The 20,661-nt window shown below is 37.4% G+C and overlaps 1 protein-coding gene across 1 annotated transcript in view; it reads right to left on the reverse strand.

Moving 5' to 3' along the window:
- EPB41L4A (erythrocyte membrane protein band 4.1 like 4A) overlaps positions 1–20,661 on the reverse strand; it is a 114,391-nt gene that overhangs the window by 32,863 nt on the left and 60,867 nt on the right. The window contains exons 7-12 of the mRNA XM_053932754.1: positions 17,530–17,617; positions 15,433–15,521; positions 14,975–15,038; positions 5,599–5,690; positions 4,636–4,713; positions 2,056–2,168 (exon numbers count right to left, since the gene is read on the reverse strand). Of these exons, the coding sequence (XP_053788729.1) occupies positions 2,056–2,168; positions 4,636–4,713; positions 5,599–5,690; positions 14,975–15,038; positions 15,433–15,521; positions 17,530–17,617 (524 nt within the window). The remainder of the gene's footprint in view (positions 1–2,055; positions 2,169–4,635; positions 4,714–5,598; positions 5,691–14,974; positions 15,039–15,432; positions 15,522–17,529; positions 17,618–20,661) is intronic.

The raw sequence follows: 20,661 nt of genomic DNA on the forward strand, positions 1-20,661 counted from the left end.
AAATAGTCTTGATCTATTGTGTGAAATTGACTTTGTTATATCTAAGAACAACATTAGGTAAAAAGAGGTAGATTTATTTTATGAAATAGACTATCATATGTTGTCTGACACAGCAAGGAGAAGCAACACGAGTCGTCATTCATCTTCTGAAAGCCTGTTTAAATGGAAGAAGAGTTTATCACTGTGAATAGCAAAGACAAAATTGGAAAAAAAAGAAGAAAATATGCTTATTCATAGGGAGAGATGGCATTTAAAAGACACAGCTCTCTTCCCTCAGCCCATATTTTGAGCTGGTAATTAAACAAATTAATTTACATTAATATAATCTAAGTTAATACATTTGTCCCAGTGATATGACTGCACATTTGGAACACATGGGTAATCAATTAAGCTGAATTTGAAAAGAAAACAGATGGATGATAGAGATTACACAACTATATGTAAGTAAAATGGTGAAAAAGCAGAGATTTTATTTTAAAGTGGGATAAAGTGTTTAAAGCCACCAAAATAGCAAACACATGTTACCCAAAGAATTCTGCATCCAATTGCATCAGCAAAAGAGGCTACGGGAAAGTTTCAGTTTTTCCTCATTTTTCCAGCCAAAGAGACTGAAAACAAAATGAACAAATACAACACATGCACAGGCTTGCAGCAACACAGACTGACCTTCACTGCCTGGGCTAAGGGAAACATTATTTTAAACCAAGAGCTGAATTTTAGCTGACAAATAGCCACACAAATTTCCTGAAACATAACCAGGGACAAATGAGGTAGGAAATGCTGTTTGGCTTGAACTGCTGCCATAAGAACAGAACAGTCCAGCTGAACAAAAAGTTTAATTCATTAGGTTCAAGGGTCATTATCTTCTTATCCTCTCAGACACCCACTTAAAACTGCACACACAATGCAACGTATCAGAATCAGAAATCAAAGCAATTCTTCTCTTTTTACACTAAATAAATAAAATAAAATAAAATAAAATAAAATAAAATAAAATAAAATAAAATAAAATAAAATAAAATATTTTTTTAAATGGTGTAAACTGCCTCTATTTTCCAAGGCTATACTTTTAATTCTATTACATTTCAAGAGCCACCACAGCTAAAAGGCAGAGCACACCAGTTTTGTTTCTAAATCAAAAGACAAAAGACCGCATTCCGGATAAATACTGGAGGTTTCCAGAGGTATATATCTGCCTTCTTTTAAAAAATAGGTTCTAAAATTCTATAGAGACATATTGAACCATGATAAAAGAGAGATATTATTTACATTTTAAAGCCCAGACATGTTTTTTCTCAAATACCAAATACACACACATGTGCAAAACTCCAGGCACAAGTTTGACTGAACTGTGTGTGTCTTCTTGTCATAGATGAAGCTAAGCAATACCCCTGTAAGCATATCTGGACCTGGAGCTTGACATCTCTATTACCAAACTTCAGGAAGCATCCAGTATCTAGGGCATGACTTCTGTGATCCGAGCTTAATCCTATCTCCTCTAACACCTGTGAAAACTTCCATTTTGCCATGACAGCTTCCACGTGCAGAACAGATTTCCAGCTCACACATCTGAAGCATGTTAAAATTGCATGGCACTACCTTCTGTGCCACTTAATATCAAAATAAAGGGATACTGTCCTTGAAATGGGAAGAGGGTGCAAAAGGTGGCACCTTGGGTCAAACAAGCCAAACAATGGGATACTAAACAAGACACATAGGTATAAAATTCATTTGCAAGAGACAGTCTCTAGAGGAAAAAAAACACGTTCTCACTGCCTGCTTTCGAACTTGCCTTTCAACTTTTACATTAGACCAACACACATGAGGGCTTATCCTCTTTAATCCACAGCAATTCTTTTTTTTTTTTTTTTTTTCTGGAAAGCTGGAGGTTTCATATCCTGTTAAGCTTAAATTTAAATACTGACTGAAGGCAAAACACAGAATCCATTCCGAGAGTTCCTCAAGGATACTGCAGCAGTTCTGAGTCACCTGGTGATGATAAAATGAACCAAAAAAAGAAGACATCTTCACCCAGGTCAGCAGAGAAGGACCTACCTGTCTGTTGTGTTCTTTTGGGGTAAGTCTTGCTGCGACTTCTTTCAATGCTCTGGTCAGGCCGTGGAAGCTGCACGGAAGGGTCTCTGGTCATTCGCAAAGATGTTTTGCCACTTCAAAACACAATAAAATAATGAAAAAACAGTTGGGAAAGTTACTTCAACTGAAAAAAAAATGCTCTTAACTTGTAATCCCACCTCTGGCTCTCCTGTTGAGTAGCACTACCCTGAATTTTGTTTTGAATCAGTCACTGGCAAAATCATCAACAGATTGTGCCAACCACTCCTATATTTGGCATTTTCAAGTGGAGATATGCCACTAAAACAAAATGTTTTTTGTGAGGAGTAGCTTAAGATAGCATGACCTTTTCTAACCTACAATATTCTAACATATGACTTTCTTAAGTAACAATATTCCTTCCTGAACTTTTTCTGAAAGTTTCCTCCGAGGAAAACATGTTTAATATTGTATACACATATTTAATATTGTTCAGTTCCAGTCAGTCAGGGGCTACTTCTCTGGCATGTGGAATGACAGCCTAAAAGACTGCAAAACAAACCATAATAAAGGACTCTCACTAACAGCCCCAGATGACAACAAATTGAGTAAAAGTCTTGATTCTTGTTTAGAGTAAGGTTTTTGTTCACTGCACAATTGAAGTAAATGATTAAGTTTCAATAAATTCTTTTATACTCATTTTAACGTTCCTCTCAGCATGACTAAACAGAATATAGTGGTCATAACAAAAATCTAAAATTCATATTCCTCCCCAAAACTCCACATTTGTTCCAGGAAACTTACTACACAAGAGAAGTAATTGTCACTATTAATTTCTTAATACCTGAAGTTTGATCATTTTGAAGTAAAAACTATTGTAGTAGAAAGTACTAAGCAACTATACAGGAATTATTTATATAGATTTTTTAAATCATGTAAAGAGACTCCATGAAATACTGATAGTATTTTCACCAATAGCCCTTCACAGATAGTCAGCACTGCAGAATTTAAATGTTTTCAGAATTATAAAATAATTGAAGGACAGAAAAATCTCAAATCCTAACCCTACATCATAGTAATGTGGGTGTTTTGTTTGGGTTTTTGGTTTTTTGTTTGTTTGTTTGTTTTTGTTTGTTTGTTTGTTTTTTGGTTTTGTTTTTGTTTTTGTTTTTGTTTTTGTTTTTTTTTGTAGTTAGTTTAAAGCATGCTCCCAAGTTACCCAGAAAACGTTTCTGTTCAACTTTTAAGTTTGGCAACCATGACAGTCCTGCAAATTCCAGAAGCAATTTTAACAAAACATCTGGGAATAGGACCTTCCACCCCCACTAAGCATCCAATCTTAAGACAAGAAAACTGTCTGATGCACAGTGAGAAGTAACAAAAAGATTAAAAAAAAAACCAAAAAAAAAAAAAAAAACAGAACACCACCCAAACAGACAAACAAAAACAGAGCAACATTTAAAAAACACAACACCACAAGACAAATGAAAATATCATGATCTATCACTTACACAGAGAAACAGTGGGATTATGGTTTCTGCTCTGAGCTAATGTGTATAGATACACAACACTGTCACTGCTTTTGGTGATACAATGGGGCCAAAGACAAAAAGGGAAGACAAGCAAAATTGTCAGTTATGACTATCATCCCAACATGGCCAGCCTGATCACAGATCACCCATGATATTTATTAAAATAGGAAGACAAACTGAACTGCACCACCAACAGCCCTAGCTCGAACATAGTTAACTGCTTCACGGCCTGTTGGTTTTTAATTGATTGGAAAGTTCTTGCCAGTACAAAGCTTTCTCCTCCCCAGCATCAGTGCCCTGCTCCAATCTGCTGAACTGATCCAACAGAAAAAACTCATCTGCAGTACTCTAGCAGGAATCAGTGAGCTACTAGCCATTGCCCTGGATGGGGCAATGTAGGCCAGGATCCACTACAAACACAAAAGGCAGGACAATCATTGCCCTGTTATCCACAGCAAGGAGAATCTGGATCATGCCAAAGAGCGTGATAACTCAGTCTGGATTAGGAAATGGGAAAAGTGAGAAAGATCTGCCTAACTAATGATTATCAACCTAACTCATTATGATCCATTTATTTCTTGCAGCGTAGTGGAAACAATGCTCCTTATCCATCCTAATTTCAAGTTTACAATATCTTTCAAGGTTTAGAGCCTTGAACATTCATCTAATGCTGTCACCTATTAACGTCAGAAAATATACACCCTCATTTTGTTATTCCCCAGCTGTCAGGAAAACCTCTTTAGGACACGAATGTAATTTCAGGACTTATACGGAGATAATGATTTAAAGAGTTGTCAAGGCTGCTTCCTTGAATACTTTGAATACAGACTATAGTAAGCCTCAACCAATTCTGGGGATCTGGAGAAGAAACACTTGTCCCAAAACTGCCAGGCTCCCAAAGAAAGTCTGTTAAAATGGCCCTGATTCATCTTTCATCTTCAGAACTATACTGGATCATATTCTGGGTGGTGGTTTTCTTTCACTGGAAGGAAAGAGGAGAAAAGGAATGAAGAAGGAATGAATTCAAGTTTAAACAATCAAAAAAATTCACCTGTACCGATGTTTATAACTTATGGATCCAAACTTGCTGATTTTTCTTGACAGAGAGTTTGATTCATTCTCTGGCACCCTGTAATTTGAAAAATAAAATAACAGAGTAAGTTGCATAGATAGGTCTGAACTATAGTCCCCTTTCCAAGTCAAGGAAAAAGAATACATATTTGGCCTCAATTTTTTTTTTCCTGCAAGTTCCTCTTCATCCCTACCTCTAGACAGATTCTTATGGGGTTGAGAGTCTCCCAGAGCCACCTGTTTGTCCCCCCTATTTCAGGGTCAAGTGTAAATTGCTGACACCAGCAGCCTTTCACCTAATTTTGGGAGAAGGCAAAGATACCCTGCCACAGTAGTGAGACGGCAAGAGGGACTCTCAGTTCACTCATTTATAGCACTGCTAAAGGCAGCCCAGGGGATTCCATCCACCAGTTCCCAGTTAGACACCTTAGCACATTTCTCATGGTGCTTTTTACAACAGTAAAATCAAGTGCTTTGAGATGTGCAGTACTGAGAAGATTTTATACACCTCAGTAAGTAAGCAAAATGTTATAGAAATTCAATGAACTTTTATTAAAAATGTATATATATTTCTGTGCACTGTAGAAAATAGTAATGTATGAATTTCAAAGGCTTCCCTTTGAAAGTGTTGCTACAGAAAATCTGATGATTAAATACATCAAAATCTATATGGCAACTTAAATCCTGCCATCTTTCTCATAAAGCCTACTACATGCAACCTGAAGTACTGTTTAGAAAAGAATACTAAGACAAGAGAAACCACCAGACTACCCATTTTTAAAAACATTGTTTCAAATCACTGTAAGAAAAGCATTCCATAACCAAGAGCACAAAGGTGTTTCCAGGCAGCAAGTCTTTGTGGAACCACTCTGCAGCTATAACAAGGCTCCCACTCAGTGTAGTGGCCCTCTGGAAAACACAACCTAACTTCTGCATCACTCACCTGAAAAATGTATGATGCTCTACACAGCATTTCCAGAGATGTTTGCATGTGACCTTGTTACGTGCTTCAAAAAAGAAGGAAGTTTCATTGCACTGAAGATAAAACAAAACAAATGAATGTTCTTATGGGAGATCCTGCCATTGAAATTAATCTCATTTACTGAACAAAAGAACCAGCCATTGCATGTTAGTCCACGCAAAAAAAGTAGTCAGCACAAAGAAAAGCAGGTTCTATAATTCCGTATAATTCTTCATTTAAAAGTGGTTTTCTTTTTGAAAAACAGAGAAAAGAGATTATTGAAACACTTATGTTCCTTCATTCTTGTACATACACATCAACTTATTTCCTAAATAAAACACACAAGTTGGTTTTTTTTCAAAAATTATGTTTTTGATGTTTTCTGAAACAGCAGCTCAGATGTCAATCAAAAATATTCTGGTTAACAGTATAAGAAAAAGGCAAGAATAAGTGAAAGAAAGAAAGGAGCTCAAGATCTGTTACAAATTATTATGAAGCAATGACAGAGGAAACATAAAACAGGACAAAGTAAACCTGAGCAGGAGAAAAGAATGAAGAAGGGAAGGGTTTCCTTTTTTTAAAAAAGCTAACTTCAGAATAATTAAAAATGCTAGGAAAAAGTTGGAAGTCTTAAAATCCAACTTAAAATCTCTTAAGGAAGACAACAACAGCCAGAACAAAAGTATATACAAAGCTTAAAAGCCGATCTCTGAAAACTGGCAGAGAAAAGAGAAGTGGGACACATACAAACTATAACATATTTCTAACAGAAAAGGAGACGCAATGGAAACATCACAGTGCTTGTTTTCAATAAGCCAAACACTCAGATGTGTTCACAAAAAATACCCTTCCATCTATTTTTCACTTGGTGAATTCGAGCACATGGTGTTTCAGCTGTGATTTGCACAAAGAATGAGCAATCCCAGTGATGTCAGTGTGAGGGCTCAGCATGGCATGACACCCCCTGTACCAAAACTGAGTCTAAAACCATTTCATCAACGTGTGAGTTACAAAGGAGGTGTGATTCACACCACCTTCAGCAGCTGATTTTGGACAATCTATGCCTTTGCATTACTTACACTTCCGCAGTGCCATGCATACACAAGTAAAGAGTTCAGGCAAGTTTCTCCCCCTCCTCATTTATTATTGTTATTATTATCTGCAAGCACCTTGCAAACTGTGAATTAATTCTCTATGTTCTCTAGAATTCAAAATTTCACCTATTAAAAGAACCCAGTTATATCTCTATTAACAGCTGTCAAGCAGCCTCACAAAACCACAAATTACCTCCTCAAGCAGCTTTTCCTTCACCTTGAAACAAATAACAGTAAAACAACAGAATTTTGCACCTGTGGTTAGAATAATAGAGATTTCATTCCCTGATTAAAAAAATATACAGAAGCCTATTTCTCCCATGCCTTATTTTAGTTAAATATCTGGCTGGAACAATCCCATGGAACAGGCAAGGAATTAAAATAATTCTCTGGTCTTCCATCAAAAGCACATTTTACTTTCCATGACAAGAAAGAAGAATATAGGCAGTTACAGTAAGACAATGCCCACCAAGAAACCCAGGATTCATCTGATACTGCTGTGTATATTGTAAAATGTCATTGTAGTACATTGGTCCCATAAATATATTCCCAAGGTCCCTCAGGTTTGATAGGGATTATCATCTCTCTACAGGATTCACAAGTGGTTTAACTTATAGAAAAAATAAGTTGAATTCATGAAAAGTAAAGGCTTCCTGAAAAATCTTGAAAATAGTTAAGGAGAAAAATAGATTTATCTTGGACTCTTCCAGAGTAACATTGCTCTTTCCCCCCTGATGGCTAGAAACAAGTCTACCCACTGAAAAATCATAATGTATTTTACATTGTAAGATTTTTAAAGGAAACATGTAAAGTGGTGCTTTATGTTTGCTTATTTTGCACATAACAGAAATTTTGGATTTCATTATTTGATTTAAATTACAATTTCTGTATTAGGCTGTCATCTAATATGATTTCATATAAACCCACACAACTATACTCATCTTCAAAAGGAGAATCAATCAAACTGGATTGTAGTATTGCAAACTTGATGCAATATGATGAGTCAGTTTAGCTTCTGTTAGGAAATAACTCAATGACTCACTTTTAATATGCAGGGTCTTGCTCCTTCTTTGTTCACTCCTTCTTTTAGGCAAAGAATTCACTGTTGCACTTAAATGTATTTAATTACATAATCTCAAAGGAAGGAGTTTCTGGTATGTGGGAAGGGAGGGGCAGAGAGAAGACGGGTATGTGTTTTTTGGTTTTTTTTTTGTGGGTTTTTTTTTTTTGTTTTGTTTTTTTTTGTTTTTTAAGAGAATTTTAAAAATAAGGTGTTTCTGCCATATCTTACTGTTAGACCAGTTTGAATGCTGCTGGCATTCAATGACAGTGGGAAAAAGTTGGGGGAAAAGTTCTATTCCTGTTGAGAAAAAAGTTCTGTTCATCCCTTTTGTCTTCTTTAATTTACAGTTTTAGAACTTTCCCATACACAGAACAAACAGCAGGAAAACACACTAAAATCAGTAAGTGAAAATAAGAGGGACCATATAGTTATACTGCCATATCATAGAAAGATCCGACTGGCAAAAATTAGTGATTTCATCATATAAAGGCATTATATTCTAAGGTAGAAGAAAGTTCACCCTAGCTGGTAAGAAAAATGTTGATGATGCTGAAACATCTAAACTTAGTATTCAGCAATTAACAGCACTCAGGGAGGGCAAAAAACAAAAGGGTGGTTGCAGGGGGGAGGTGAAAGGAGGATAATAACGCTATAGACCCAATTTACCAAAACATTATGGAACTCAGATCTGGAAAATGAAATAATTGCCTAAAAATCATGGGATAGACCAACAAGGCTTCTGATAACATACCCGTGCTTATTTATTTGAATTTGAAGGAAAACCACCTCTGAAAACTATGGCCTCAAAACTGATGCTTGCTATAACTCTGCAGCACGATTAAATTTTATTAGAGAGGAAAAAGAGCCTAAAACACTCATCCTCATCAAAGGGGAAACAATTCACAATTCTTTCACCATTTCTCAGCTTATCTGGGAAGGATTCTGCAACTTACTGCAACCAAGTCCAGTATGACACTGCTTACAGCATAGCCAGGTTTGGGACTTCCTCTATATTCCTTTTAGGACTATTTAAGGCTTGTAAGAGCAGTGATTACCCTGATAATTTATAAGTGCTTATATAAAAAGTAAGCAGTACTGAAAACAGCAATATCTTTCTGGATTAACATTTCTCCCCCATGGGAATTAATTGATTTATATAGGTAAAGCAAGGATGGTAAACCTATTAATACCATGACCTTTTGTTCCCAATAAAAGACAACATTTTTAGCCTTTTGAACGTCACAATTTCCTATAGGTAGTTAGTGTTAGCTGGGTGATTTGCTTATTATTCTCATATATCTGAACCAAAAGAAACAAAGACTTATTGTAATTTTACTAACAGTTTATAGGAAATTACACTTCCAAAGTAATTTAGTGCTGTTTGGTGCCTCACAAGCTCCTCCTGGCTACTCATCCTGCTGCTTTCAGAGTGCCCAGTGTACTAAAGGTAAGGCACTGTAAGTCATAAACTGTTCCCAGAGCAGTCCTGGCTGTCTGCACACTCTGGAGATCTCTCTCTTTTGAGCCATCTTGGTATTTGTCTGTTCTTTCAGGAAACCCATTTTGCTGATCAAACAAGTAGAAAACCACTTATTTTTGTATGACTATTTTCAATCCCATCTGCGACTTGCAGGAGCAAGGGAGGGGCAGGATGATGGGACCAGAGGCTGCAAAATCACCCTTGCAGAAATAACCACCCATCAAGCTGTGGGGCTGCCCCCTCCTAACCCTGAAAAAGGCACACACCAAAAAACATGAGGATGAGCATAACATAGCCCTCTCCTTTTAGGTGCTTTGAAAACTTGTCCTGCAGTCTCCAAAACATGCTACAGCTCATGCTGCTAGAACCTCACCACCATTTTTAGCCATAGCAGGAGAGAGAGAGACTAGCACAGAGGATGTAGATAGCTTGTCTACACTACAAGCTTATACAGAGATGGACACTGAAGCTCTTCCCTGTCTTATGCTGGCATTCAGAGCAGCCAGAAGACTGATTTGGCAGGGCCTTTAAGATCTCCACTAGAGAGCTGGGAATTGGAACAATGCTACACCCTAATACCCACACCTCTCAGGTGAAAGATTAAAAGCGTGTTACAAAACCCTTCAAAGAAGACAACTCAGAGAGGGTCATTGTTCTGCCTTAGTACAGAACACCTCTGGAGCTAGTACACAAGTTCAGGAGTGCTTGGCAAACAGCTTCCTGCTTGCTTTGCCTTTCCAACCTGATTACACAGCTTTCAGTCTCAGAAATGCTTTGTGCCCAGCTAACTCAGTTCCTAGGCAGGGCAAGCTCAGCTCCACCTGGAAGAGAAGACATACACTTAAAATGACAGCTCTTCTCTCTGAGGGGCAGAAGATCCCTTGTTCTTGGCATTCATGGATTACTCCCAGGATAAGAGGCCACTGTCAGTAGATTTACACCCATTCCAGGGGGCACTAAACCTGCCAAAATTATTCAAGAACCGCTGATTCAGAGCAGGCTTTAGCTACCCTAATTTACAAGACATTTATGGGCTCCCAGCAATGCAGGCTCAGAGAATGAAGAAGAAAACCCCAAAACCACATTAGGAACCATGCCAGCACACACACCACTCCTCCCAGTCACAGTGAGTGCTAATGCTACATAAGGAGGGATCTTGCCCTGTTGCAGGGCACACTGCACATACACATACTACACCTGCACATGTAACTGATTTATTAACACTGACTCTGAAGCTACTGCTTCAGAACATTATTCTTTGCCAGGTTAGGCACACACCTGGTTATCATCAGTTCTAAATTCCTATAGGAAGAATTCTGTCTTTAGACATATGCAGAAAAATCACAGCTTATGTAACAAAAAATGTACTATTACAGGTTACACAAGGTCAATCTTTAGGAAAATTATACCAAGTTGGCAATTAAAATTGATAAAGCTGTGCCAGTTGCATGTCAACATTGAAACAAACATACCTCAGCTTTACATTACAGCAATTCAAAACACTAAGGAAGAATTAGGAAAAAAGAAGGCTGACAGCATCACCTTAATATCAGTGAATTTAATTTTATGCAGGCCTTCAACCAATCTTATAGTCCTTCTATGATCGCTCAGAAAGCAATTAAGAAAAGACAGGAAAACCCCCAAGCAACCAAAACAAGCCAAAACAATTTAATTTGACATATTAATATCATTGGGCTTGCCCACCTCCACCCTTTACTATCACTCTGAGTTAAGTGGGTGCAAATGCAAATGATGCAAAAGTGATGCAAAGAATTTGCAATTCTTAAGCCATAAGAAATATCAAACAGCTATTTTTGTCTGGAAACTACACATATAACCATACAATAAATGGGACTTAAGACTGAGAGTAACAGATCTTCAAATCCTGTTTAATCTTCCCAAGAAGCTGCAGGAACAATAAATCAAATTAGAAGTTCCTGGCTGAAATTTGTAACTCAAGACAGAATACAGCATTTGGTAAGAAAAGAAGGGGTACAGCCAAAGCACCTAATTAACATCATTATTTTTCAGACTTACGGCACTTATGAAAAAGCATATTAAAAAGACAAAGCATACTTACAGTGTTTTCTGGACTATTTAAAATAACAAAAAAATATTGTATTTAGACAAGTTTCGGCCACACAAAATGGGGAAGATTAGGTACTTTGGACTTGCATTAGTGGTTGGTATTGCCCCTGAAGAGTCATTACCTATTTCACCTTGTGAATTCATCTGAATATGGAAGACTCCAGAGGAATGCACAAAAATTTGGAAATAATTTTTAACTGCACAGATTGGAAGATTGTTCTGAAAATACCCAAATTTCAAGATCTCTTCAAATAAAAATTTCAGAATTCAAAAAGACCTTTCTCTTACAGCAAAAATTATGAAAGCAAGTGTTTTGCACATTGAATTATTTCTGTTTTGTGAAACAGGAAAAGTAAGAACAGAAGTTTTGCATAAACCCTGCTAAGGAGTGAAATCATTCACATGCATGTTCAGACATAGAGCAACTAAAGTAAAAGGCTCAGTTACACCAAACAGCACTGGGGTGCAGGGACCAGCACAAAAGTACTTGGTACCTACAGACAAAAAAACTCCACATCTCTCACTGCTGCCTATTATCACATTTACATTCCCAGCCTACACAGCCTATCAAAGAGTGTTTTTCTCTGTTTCCTTTCATGTCCCTAGCTGAGAGAGAAGTCTAGGAAGCAGGCCGTGCTTCTCATATGGGGAAACACAGGAGGTATGCTGGGCACCCCTTCCACTACTCACTTCCACACAGAGCATCCATTGTGATCAAGCTCTGTTTTGCTGGTGGAGAGGGGTGGGCTTTGGCAGCCACCTGTGTTGCTGGATTGTTTACAGCAAGATTGCTCCACAGACATGGTGCCAGGAACTGTGCACAGGCATTAGATTAATTTCTCAGTTTTCTGAGGAATAAACTTCTTTAATCTTCAAATATTCTTGGCAATTTTTTTGTCATGTTCAGGGAATGTGAACATGTGAAGCCCTTGCAGGGGAAGGGTTCCTAATTTCATGTTGATACTTAGAAGTGCCAGGGAGGACCTAAAGCCTTTATAGCTCAGAATTCACAGCATGGATTCATGCAGGGGGACAATGAAATACTGATTCAGTGATTAACACCACTGAAAAAGAGCTTCAGTCTCATATGTCCATGGATGGCCAAATATTAAGAGCCCTTTTTTGTTTATGAAGGGGCAACAGCAATGACCTAAGGGAGAAAGCATATAATACAAGCAAAATAGTGAAAGATAGAACCAAAACACTGATGGTCATGCTTGTACGCAATAGTAACAGATGTGCAGGAAAAAAATACGAGGCTGCTAAATATAGAGGAATTATTCTCATGGAAGAGATATGAAGAAGTACAAGAGGTTACACTACAAAACGGAAAAGCCAAAGCAACTTACTTTATTATAAGACACTAAGCAATAACATCTTTTGCTCAGTAAACATCAAGTTTATGAAGAGTGAAGCAATGCAAACAAGAAATTGAGCAGCCATAGGTTTGGCTGACACAGATGCAACAGTGTGGGGTTTAGGTAGTCTGAAGATACGGACTTGTACATTTAGACTGTCATCTGTCAAGATCAGATGTCCATTTCCACCCCTCTAGTGGGAAATACACAGATTCTTCTCGCATGGTTGAAAAAATTTCACACCAATCTCAGCAAGCAACAACAAAGAAGTTACCACAAGTAACTCCAGGGGAAGAGCTTTGCTGGTACTAAAGGCACCAACAGCTTCCTCTTTATAAGCAGTGAAAGGTGATAGTCAGTGTGAATAAGGGTAGCTGGTGTGTGTGGAAACATGGATCAAAAACCACTCTGCAGAGAGTTTTTACAATATATGGAAAACACGATTCACACAAAACACTCAGTTCACTCAGAAATAATCTGCTCAGACATAATCTCTAACATACATGGTATTAGCACCTTCACTTTATGCCATAAAGTTCAATTTAAAGACATGGCAAAGCCCCCATTATTTTTATTCCTCCTGAATCTCTTCTGGAGCTCTCTACAACTAACTGGAACAGACATTCCAGACTTGATATACCACATCTGATAGAAGGAAAGTATACATTCCCTAGGCTGTAAAATATTACAGGAGGCAGACTGGAGTGAAAACGGCATATTTACTCTCCTATAATATACTAATGTGTCACATGGGAGGACAAAGAGATAGCATTTATTAAAAAAAAAAAAAAAAAAAAAAAAAAAAAGGAATGAAATAAATTTGTGAGTCAGATTTTTTAGATTATTGGAACACACATTCATGCAAATACACTGATGAGCTTTTCCTCCTCTGTGTAGAACAGCATAAATTGTTATGACAATTTTAATCCACAGACTGAGGTTACTGTCTGCTTATTCCAATATATAATTTTGTTCGAAGTACCCCCCAACTTTTAAAAAAAGGAAAAAGAAGTTTTTTCTGTGCCATTTTGGCCTTTTCTGATCTTGTGTAGGATATGAAGTGCTGTAGAAGTACTTCAGATTAGTATTAGTTGCAACGGCAAATTTAGTGAAGGTACACACCCCTGTACTTACTGTTCTACCCAACAATTTCCTAGAAATACCTGTCGAGGCTTGAAACTACCAAGTTCTGTCAAAATATTTGCCTTATGATCACAATGGTAAGAGCTCACCAGCCATCAGTATTCACAGCCTCAACTTTTCCAAAACCTTCCAGGTTTTCTACTCATGTTAAGCCTTTGCAATTCCACATGGTTAAAAGAAAACTGTAGAAATGTGGCATCCAAGAGAAGCTATAGCTTCACTTCCAAGCAATTCACTCTAAGTCAAACTCAGACATTTTTTTACATGAACTATCACTGATCCTGTACATGAAACATGGTGAAAAGTTTTCCCAACCTTTCCCCAGCCTTTAAATACCTCTCCTATCTCAACAAACACACCTTCAGAAATAAAATTCCCATAGATTACCACACCAAATATAAACAAGCCACTTGGGGGTAACAAAAGAGAGATTTGCCAAGACATCTAAAAAGACACCAGAAATGCTGTCCACAACAGAAGCAAGACAGATGTCCTCATGGAAAAACCATGGATGAGACTGACAACCTTTACAAAGATGAACAAAAATACATAGATAAACAGTAAAGGGGACTTTTGCCAGCAAGTTAATACCATCTAAAACTATAAACTATCAGTCCTTATGAAACTATAAAATTTCATGTTCCAAAAAGACATACAAATAATCCAGCCAACTAAACTTACAACTAAACCAGACAGTAAAAACCACAAACTGACTGAAACTATGTTTTTTATTACATGTTATTATTTTTTCCTACAAACAATCTCTGTCCTCCTTTTCCTACTCCACATGCTTTGTAGGGGAAATTTGTTTGTTTGTTTGTTTATTTGCTGTATCTTAAAACCTTCTCTCTTGCTATTAACCTGCTGTCCTTGCCCCACTGGAACCAATATTGCTTTCTTTCCAATAGTCTAAGAGCAAACTGATGTTAAAGTCTCACAAATGAGTTTGAAGCTATATAACATGGCTGCCTGTTTTGTGCCTGACAGCTTTGTGAGGTTCCCTTCACCTACATTTGGTTTCATATGGTAAATTTCAATAAAACCAATTAGACTTTGACAGACTCACTAAATTTCCACCTTCATTAGACCTATTTTTTATTTTTAATCTTTTCAGGCCTAAATAGAAACTTACATCTTTTCCCAGGACTCGAAGTTCAAACTGTGTTTCCTTGAAGTGAACTTTCGTAATTCTAGGCCTGTAATATTGAGAAAAAAAGACAGACCTTCATGATCTTTTAATTTCATCTATAATAAGATATAAAGTTGTATACATTTGCAAAAGCAAAAAAAGACAAAAAAAATTCACAAATTCACAGGTAGATTTATTTTTCAGGTATGCCCCAGATGTCAGCAGACAATTAGTGATATGTAAACATTTCAGCATGAGTATTGTAAAGGTGATCTACTGTTTTCAATACCTGAACTATCAAAGAATTAAAAATCTGCATAATCCAGAAAAATATTAAGAATTCTATGTATACTTTTTTGATATTGCTATGATTAAACTTTCAAATAGATACCACAAATCATAGACATCCATACAACATTGTTATTGTTTTAGTGCAGGCTGCACATTTAAATAATACATACCAGAAATACTTTCCTACTTGTTTTTTATTCTTGTAGACAACAACTCCAATGGGTGTTAATCCTAAAAAGTATTCAGATTTGTTTTCACCCTAGAAAATAAAAATCTATGTCATTCATACAGTTGCAAGTAGAATCACAGTATCAGTGAGATCCAGTGAGAAATTCATCCTGGTGACTTAAATATATTGTTTCACTCTCTGTACAAATGGGAAAATAGTACTTGATCTACTTATGAAAGATTCTATATGAAAATTTGTAGTTCTCAGGGAAAAGAGGCAAGAAACAATGGCAGTGAGGGAAAGAAAGGGAATTTCACACCATGGTGAAAAACAAAAATATCCCTTTTTTTGTTTGCTTACTGAATTAATTTTTGCTATTTGGCAAATGGCCAAAACTCGGAAACTGAACTCCTTATTCAGGCATGAATGCAATTGATATCCCAACTTTCAGCTGGAAGTAAATAGGGATTTTCTGACCTATAATACAACCACACAGCTGCCTTCTCCCTCCTAAAATAGTGTCAGCTGCTGCTGCCTCCAAGTGAAGTAGCTCCTTTGGGAGAGTCAAGCTTCTTTTTTGTTGTTCAGAAAGGGCAATGGTATGCAGGGTACAGCCACATGCATCAACTCCTCCAAAGGAAACCATTCCTGAAGTCAGGATAGAAATCTCAAATGGCACTGGGAGAGAACAGGGTGAAAGCCCTTCTGCTGAGTGGCAGAATGTCCCCACCACCCCAATTAACAGTCAATAAATAAAACCAGAAGCAGCTTACAGCTGAAAGAGTGCAAACCCTAGTGCATGAGGTTAAAAGAAAGTCAGCTGGAAAAGCTCATTCACCTGCCTGCTTGAGGCAATGAGGAAGAGTCCTGCAAGTCTAAACCAGTGGAGCATGAGCAGCAGAATTATCAGCTGTGAGAGGCACTGACTTGAGACGCTGAGAAAGTGTCCAGTGTGATTACAGGGCTGACAAAAGTCAAGCACACCTGGCAAGCTCTGCCTGTGGTCCTCAGTGAATTAACTGCTAAAGGCAACTTTACTTTTAATATGACCAAAGGAGCAAAATAACTGCATCTCGTCATGTGTGCAGCTTCAGTCTCAAATGAGGGCTTCTGAAGCAATTTAAGTAGGAACAATGATGTTCACAGGTTACCCAGGCAGGGATTTCATTGCACAACAAAGGCAAGTTATGAGGCAAAAAAAAATTCCAGGCAGTACTAATTTAACATGATTTTGTTGGATCATGTTGAATCTTGTTCCAGTAACTCCCCATTTTTCCATTGGTGAGAGGGGAACAAAGCCTGGGATATGAATACAATTAAGCCATAGGGTGCATCAAAAGGTACTTTATATTTCAGGCTACACATTTTTCAGAGGAAATACATATTTAATCTTCAGGCAGGATCTTGACTTCTTTATTTTCTTTCTAGTAATTTTACAAAGTACTGACAATCTAACTCAGTGAACTATCTATACTATAACTCCCCATTTGAACCCTTGATTTTCTTTTATTAAAAAAAAAAAAAAAAAAAAAAAAAAAAAAAAAAAAAAAAACAAAAAACCACACCTGCCAGAAGCAAAATAATTCAAACATACATGCTGACAGACAAAAGAAATGGAGAGGTTTTCTGAGACAACTTGCAATGCTGCATGATACAACATGGGAAACCTTGAAAACAAGTACTTAAAAAAGCCAGACATACTACTGCTACTCCACCCTAATTTTTGCAATGGTATTGAAAAGGTTGCAGGACACATTTACTCTTATTTAAGAGAAAATAATGTGCAAATTCTTCTGTCAAAGACAAAGGTGATAACCCCCACTCCTGACACTTGCACAACTTATTTCTTTTCTATCTGAATTGTTTTTATCCAGAGTATAACTGATTGGTTTTTATAGGCATAACACAATCACAGCATTTGATCTGAAAATCATTAGGCTTTTGTATGTATGAATAACTGGATCCTCTTTGTCTGTAAATATGTGTTCCTTTCATTTCTTGAGTAGTGTTCCCTTTACAGCTATCCTGTGGCAACAAAACTATATAAGTAGTGTTTCACACATTAGTGCAGTAATTATTTTTCACAATTAACACTTACATAAACAGGATGGAGATCCACTCCATACATTTCCAGAGATTTGGCCACACCTAAGTAGTTCACTTCTGCTTCAGCAGGAACTTGACCCCTGTAAACACAATTATTTTTAAGAATCTTGTCATTCCAATCAACATATCAAAATAGATCATATTAATAAAAACACTTTTCTGGACACATATGCAGCCCTTCTTACCAGTTTTTTTAGACTGTCATTGTCTTTTCAACACTGAACTTCTTATTCTAGGTTAGACTAGATCTCTAGTGGTCTCCTAGCACAGACATATATGCTATCATATATACAATGTTTGCCTAATGCAGGGGTTAATCTTTTCCTTGCTGTCACAAACACACTTCACACATTTCATTTTTAGGCTTCAATATGCAAAATAACTTTTTTCCCCAATAATTACATTATTATTAATAAAGCAGGAATAGTATGACTGCTTGGGGTACTATTTTCCCATAGCAGTGTTGAAGCTCCTGAAAGCAAGGTTGATAATTTCAGAGAAATTATTACATTCTCCATAAAATATTGCCTATATTAAGTCACACCAGCTGGTAGCACCCAGGACTGCTATGTTGAAAACAAGATTTGGAGTCTGCCTCATGAGATTAGCCATTTTCAAAGATCCTGCTTGCCTTCTTAGCTACAGATATCAATCCATCAGTTAAAAAGTACCACTGGCAGGAAACAACTGGGAAAACTGGTGAGGGAAAAATCCTGGCTAGTAGGAACATATTTGACATTACCAAAAATGGACTTATTTTCAAAAAGAACAATACAACTAAATAAATTCAAAGCCTTATCCTCAGAATTTAATTTGCTCTTCGCTTAATATCTGTCACTGATAAAAGGACAAGATTCTCTTTTGTAAGCCTGAAATAGTTGAAGCCATGTTCTCATTTTTACTTCTTTTCAATACTGATCTGAAAGCAACTGGACTGTTATTGGGAAAGTACAGCACACCTTTTAAAAATATCAGCTCAGGAAGATGAATATCCTGCTTCATCCTGTTGGTTTTCTTGGGGGAATACTGGATGTTCTACCTTTCAAAGTCAAGGTGTGAAGTAGAGCATTCTACATTCAACATTTTCACCAAAGATCTGGAAAAGTCCTGCAATATCCACATTCCTGCTTCTTGTGTCACCATTCTCTCTAGCCTAGAAGTTACCATCCAGGTTTTCCCAAGTTTGTGTTACGGCTGACATAAGAAAAAAGAATTTCCAAGTTCAAAGAAGTGAAGCAGCAGTGCCAGCATGAATGCAATAGGTATGTAAAGGTATTCAAAGGCATGTAAAATGATTTCTTTGTATCTGGGAGATGGACTGCTTCAGCACATCTTATCCGTGTAGCAGCACTGCCACTTTTCCAGGTGCTCTTTTCTCCAAGGACTCCTGGAAAAGCAGCAGACCTGAAGCTTGTAAGAGATCCCTTTCTTCAAATCCCAGTAGATATGTCATTCATTATCTGTATTCAGAACATGCAGAACACTGGATATTCAGCACATCAGTAATGTCACATCTGTCACGTCTTTTATACACTTTTGCTGTAAAAATTTACTCTGCAGCTTGATTTTTAATTTAAAGTCTTGAGAATTTATCTCAGAAATGTAAGCAAAATGTTCACAGGGTTGTATTCTCTCACTGAGTTTGCAAGCAGGCTAAATGCCAGTCCTGAGCAAAATGGATTACCCCATTACTGAATTAGTGCTAGAATACAACACCATTTTAAAACCCTGCTGTTATTCTTTACTTACTGACCAGGCTTATAAAAATGCTGATGCACTTACTCATCTATTCTCACCTGCCTCTGAAAGGACCAAAAGGCTCAAATGTCAAATAAATTGTTTGAATGTGCTTTTAGAAATACTCTCACAGCAATACATCATGTTTTAGAAACTGAATTTTCAAAAATATTGACGGAAACAAAGATGTGAGCTGGAGCTTCTGAAGGAAGCAGATGGGAGCCAGAGATAGAAGTCCTCCCAAAAGCAGATGGAGAAGCCAGAACGTGAAGGGAAGTAGAACTGTCAGGGACTGAAAGTACTCCCATTAGTACAAAGAGTGTTTCATTTTTATCATGTGTGAAAACACAAACTCTCCACAGCATCACACATCCCAAAACTAAAGCAGTCTTTGCCAGTGGGGATGACAAAGCTGGCAAAGTGGCAGCCATGCAGCTGACACACACACACTCCTTTGGATGGACAAAGGGCACCTGAGTGACACTTCAGGCCCTAAGCAAAATTGAAAGCTACTTTTAAAGCTAAACATCAGGGGCAATTTTGCTTTGCTTGTGCCCCACTGGTAGCATGAATTGTTGATTCAAAACAGAGCAGCAGCTGACTTGCCAAGCTCCAGTCAGTGATGGATCTCCCACAGTCTGAAATGGGCACTGTCAGCAGTGCAGTACCAGTTCTCCTGTCCACCCTGAGGGATTCTGTCCTCCAGCACCAAGTGTTTCCTCCCTCACAAGTGAGCCCCAAAGTCACTGCTTCATCCTCCAGACATGCCTGACAACATCAGGTCATGTCACACTGCTCTCCCTTGGAGATGCCATGTTGGTTTATAGATGGGACTACAATCACAGTAGGCAGGCTGCAGAGTCAGAAACCCCCTCTACTTCTTCCTTCACCTTCCTTGCTTTAGAAACTTTCTCAAAAATCTTCATCCTTACTGAATCTCCAAATATTTATTGTGCTGTGTAAAAAACCCCAAAAAACTGAGAGAAAACATGCAACCAAAACCAGTTTTTCTCAACATAACCAGTAGAAAGAAGGTATATGCAGTGCCATAGCTGTTCTGAAAAACAAAACAAAACAAAACAAAAAAAAAAAAAACAAAAAAAAAACCAAAAAACCCACAAAACAAACAAACAAAAAAAACCAAACAAAAAACCAAACCAAACCAAACCAAACAAACAAAATAAAAAACCAAGCTAACAAACAAAAAAAATCCCCCGTGTTTCCATGTTGGGATCCAGAAAGAATAAAACCAGTTCTTCCAAACCATTGCATAAACCTGTCTCTAAAATGTCTCTGGTCAATGAGACAATTTGGGATGCCCTCAGCCATTATAGCTTCACACTTGTTACCTGAAGAGTCTGTGGTGACCTGTGCAGAAGTCCAAGCT

The sequence above is a fragment of the Vidua chalybeata genome, chromosome Z, assembly GCF_026979565.1.
Source record: "Vidua chalybeata isolate OUT-0048 chromosome Z, bVidCha1 merged haplotype, whole genome shotgun sequence".
Lineage (NCBI taxonomy): Eukaryota > Metazoa > Chordata > Aves > Passeriformes > Viduidae > Vidua > Vidua chalybeata.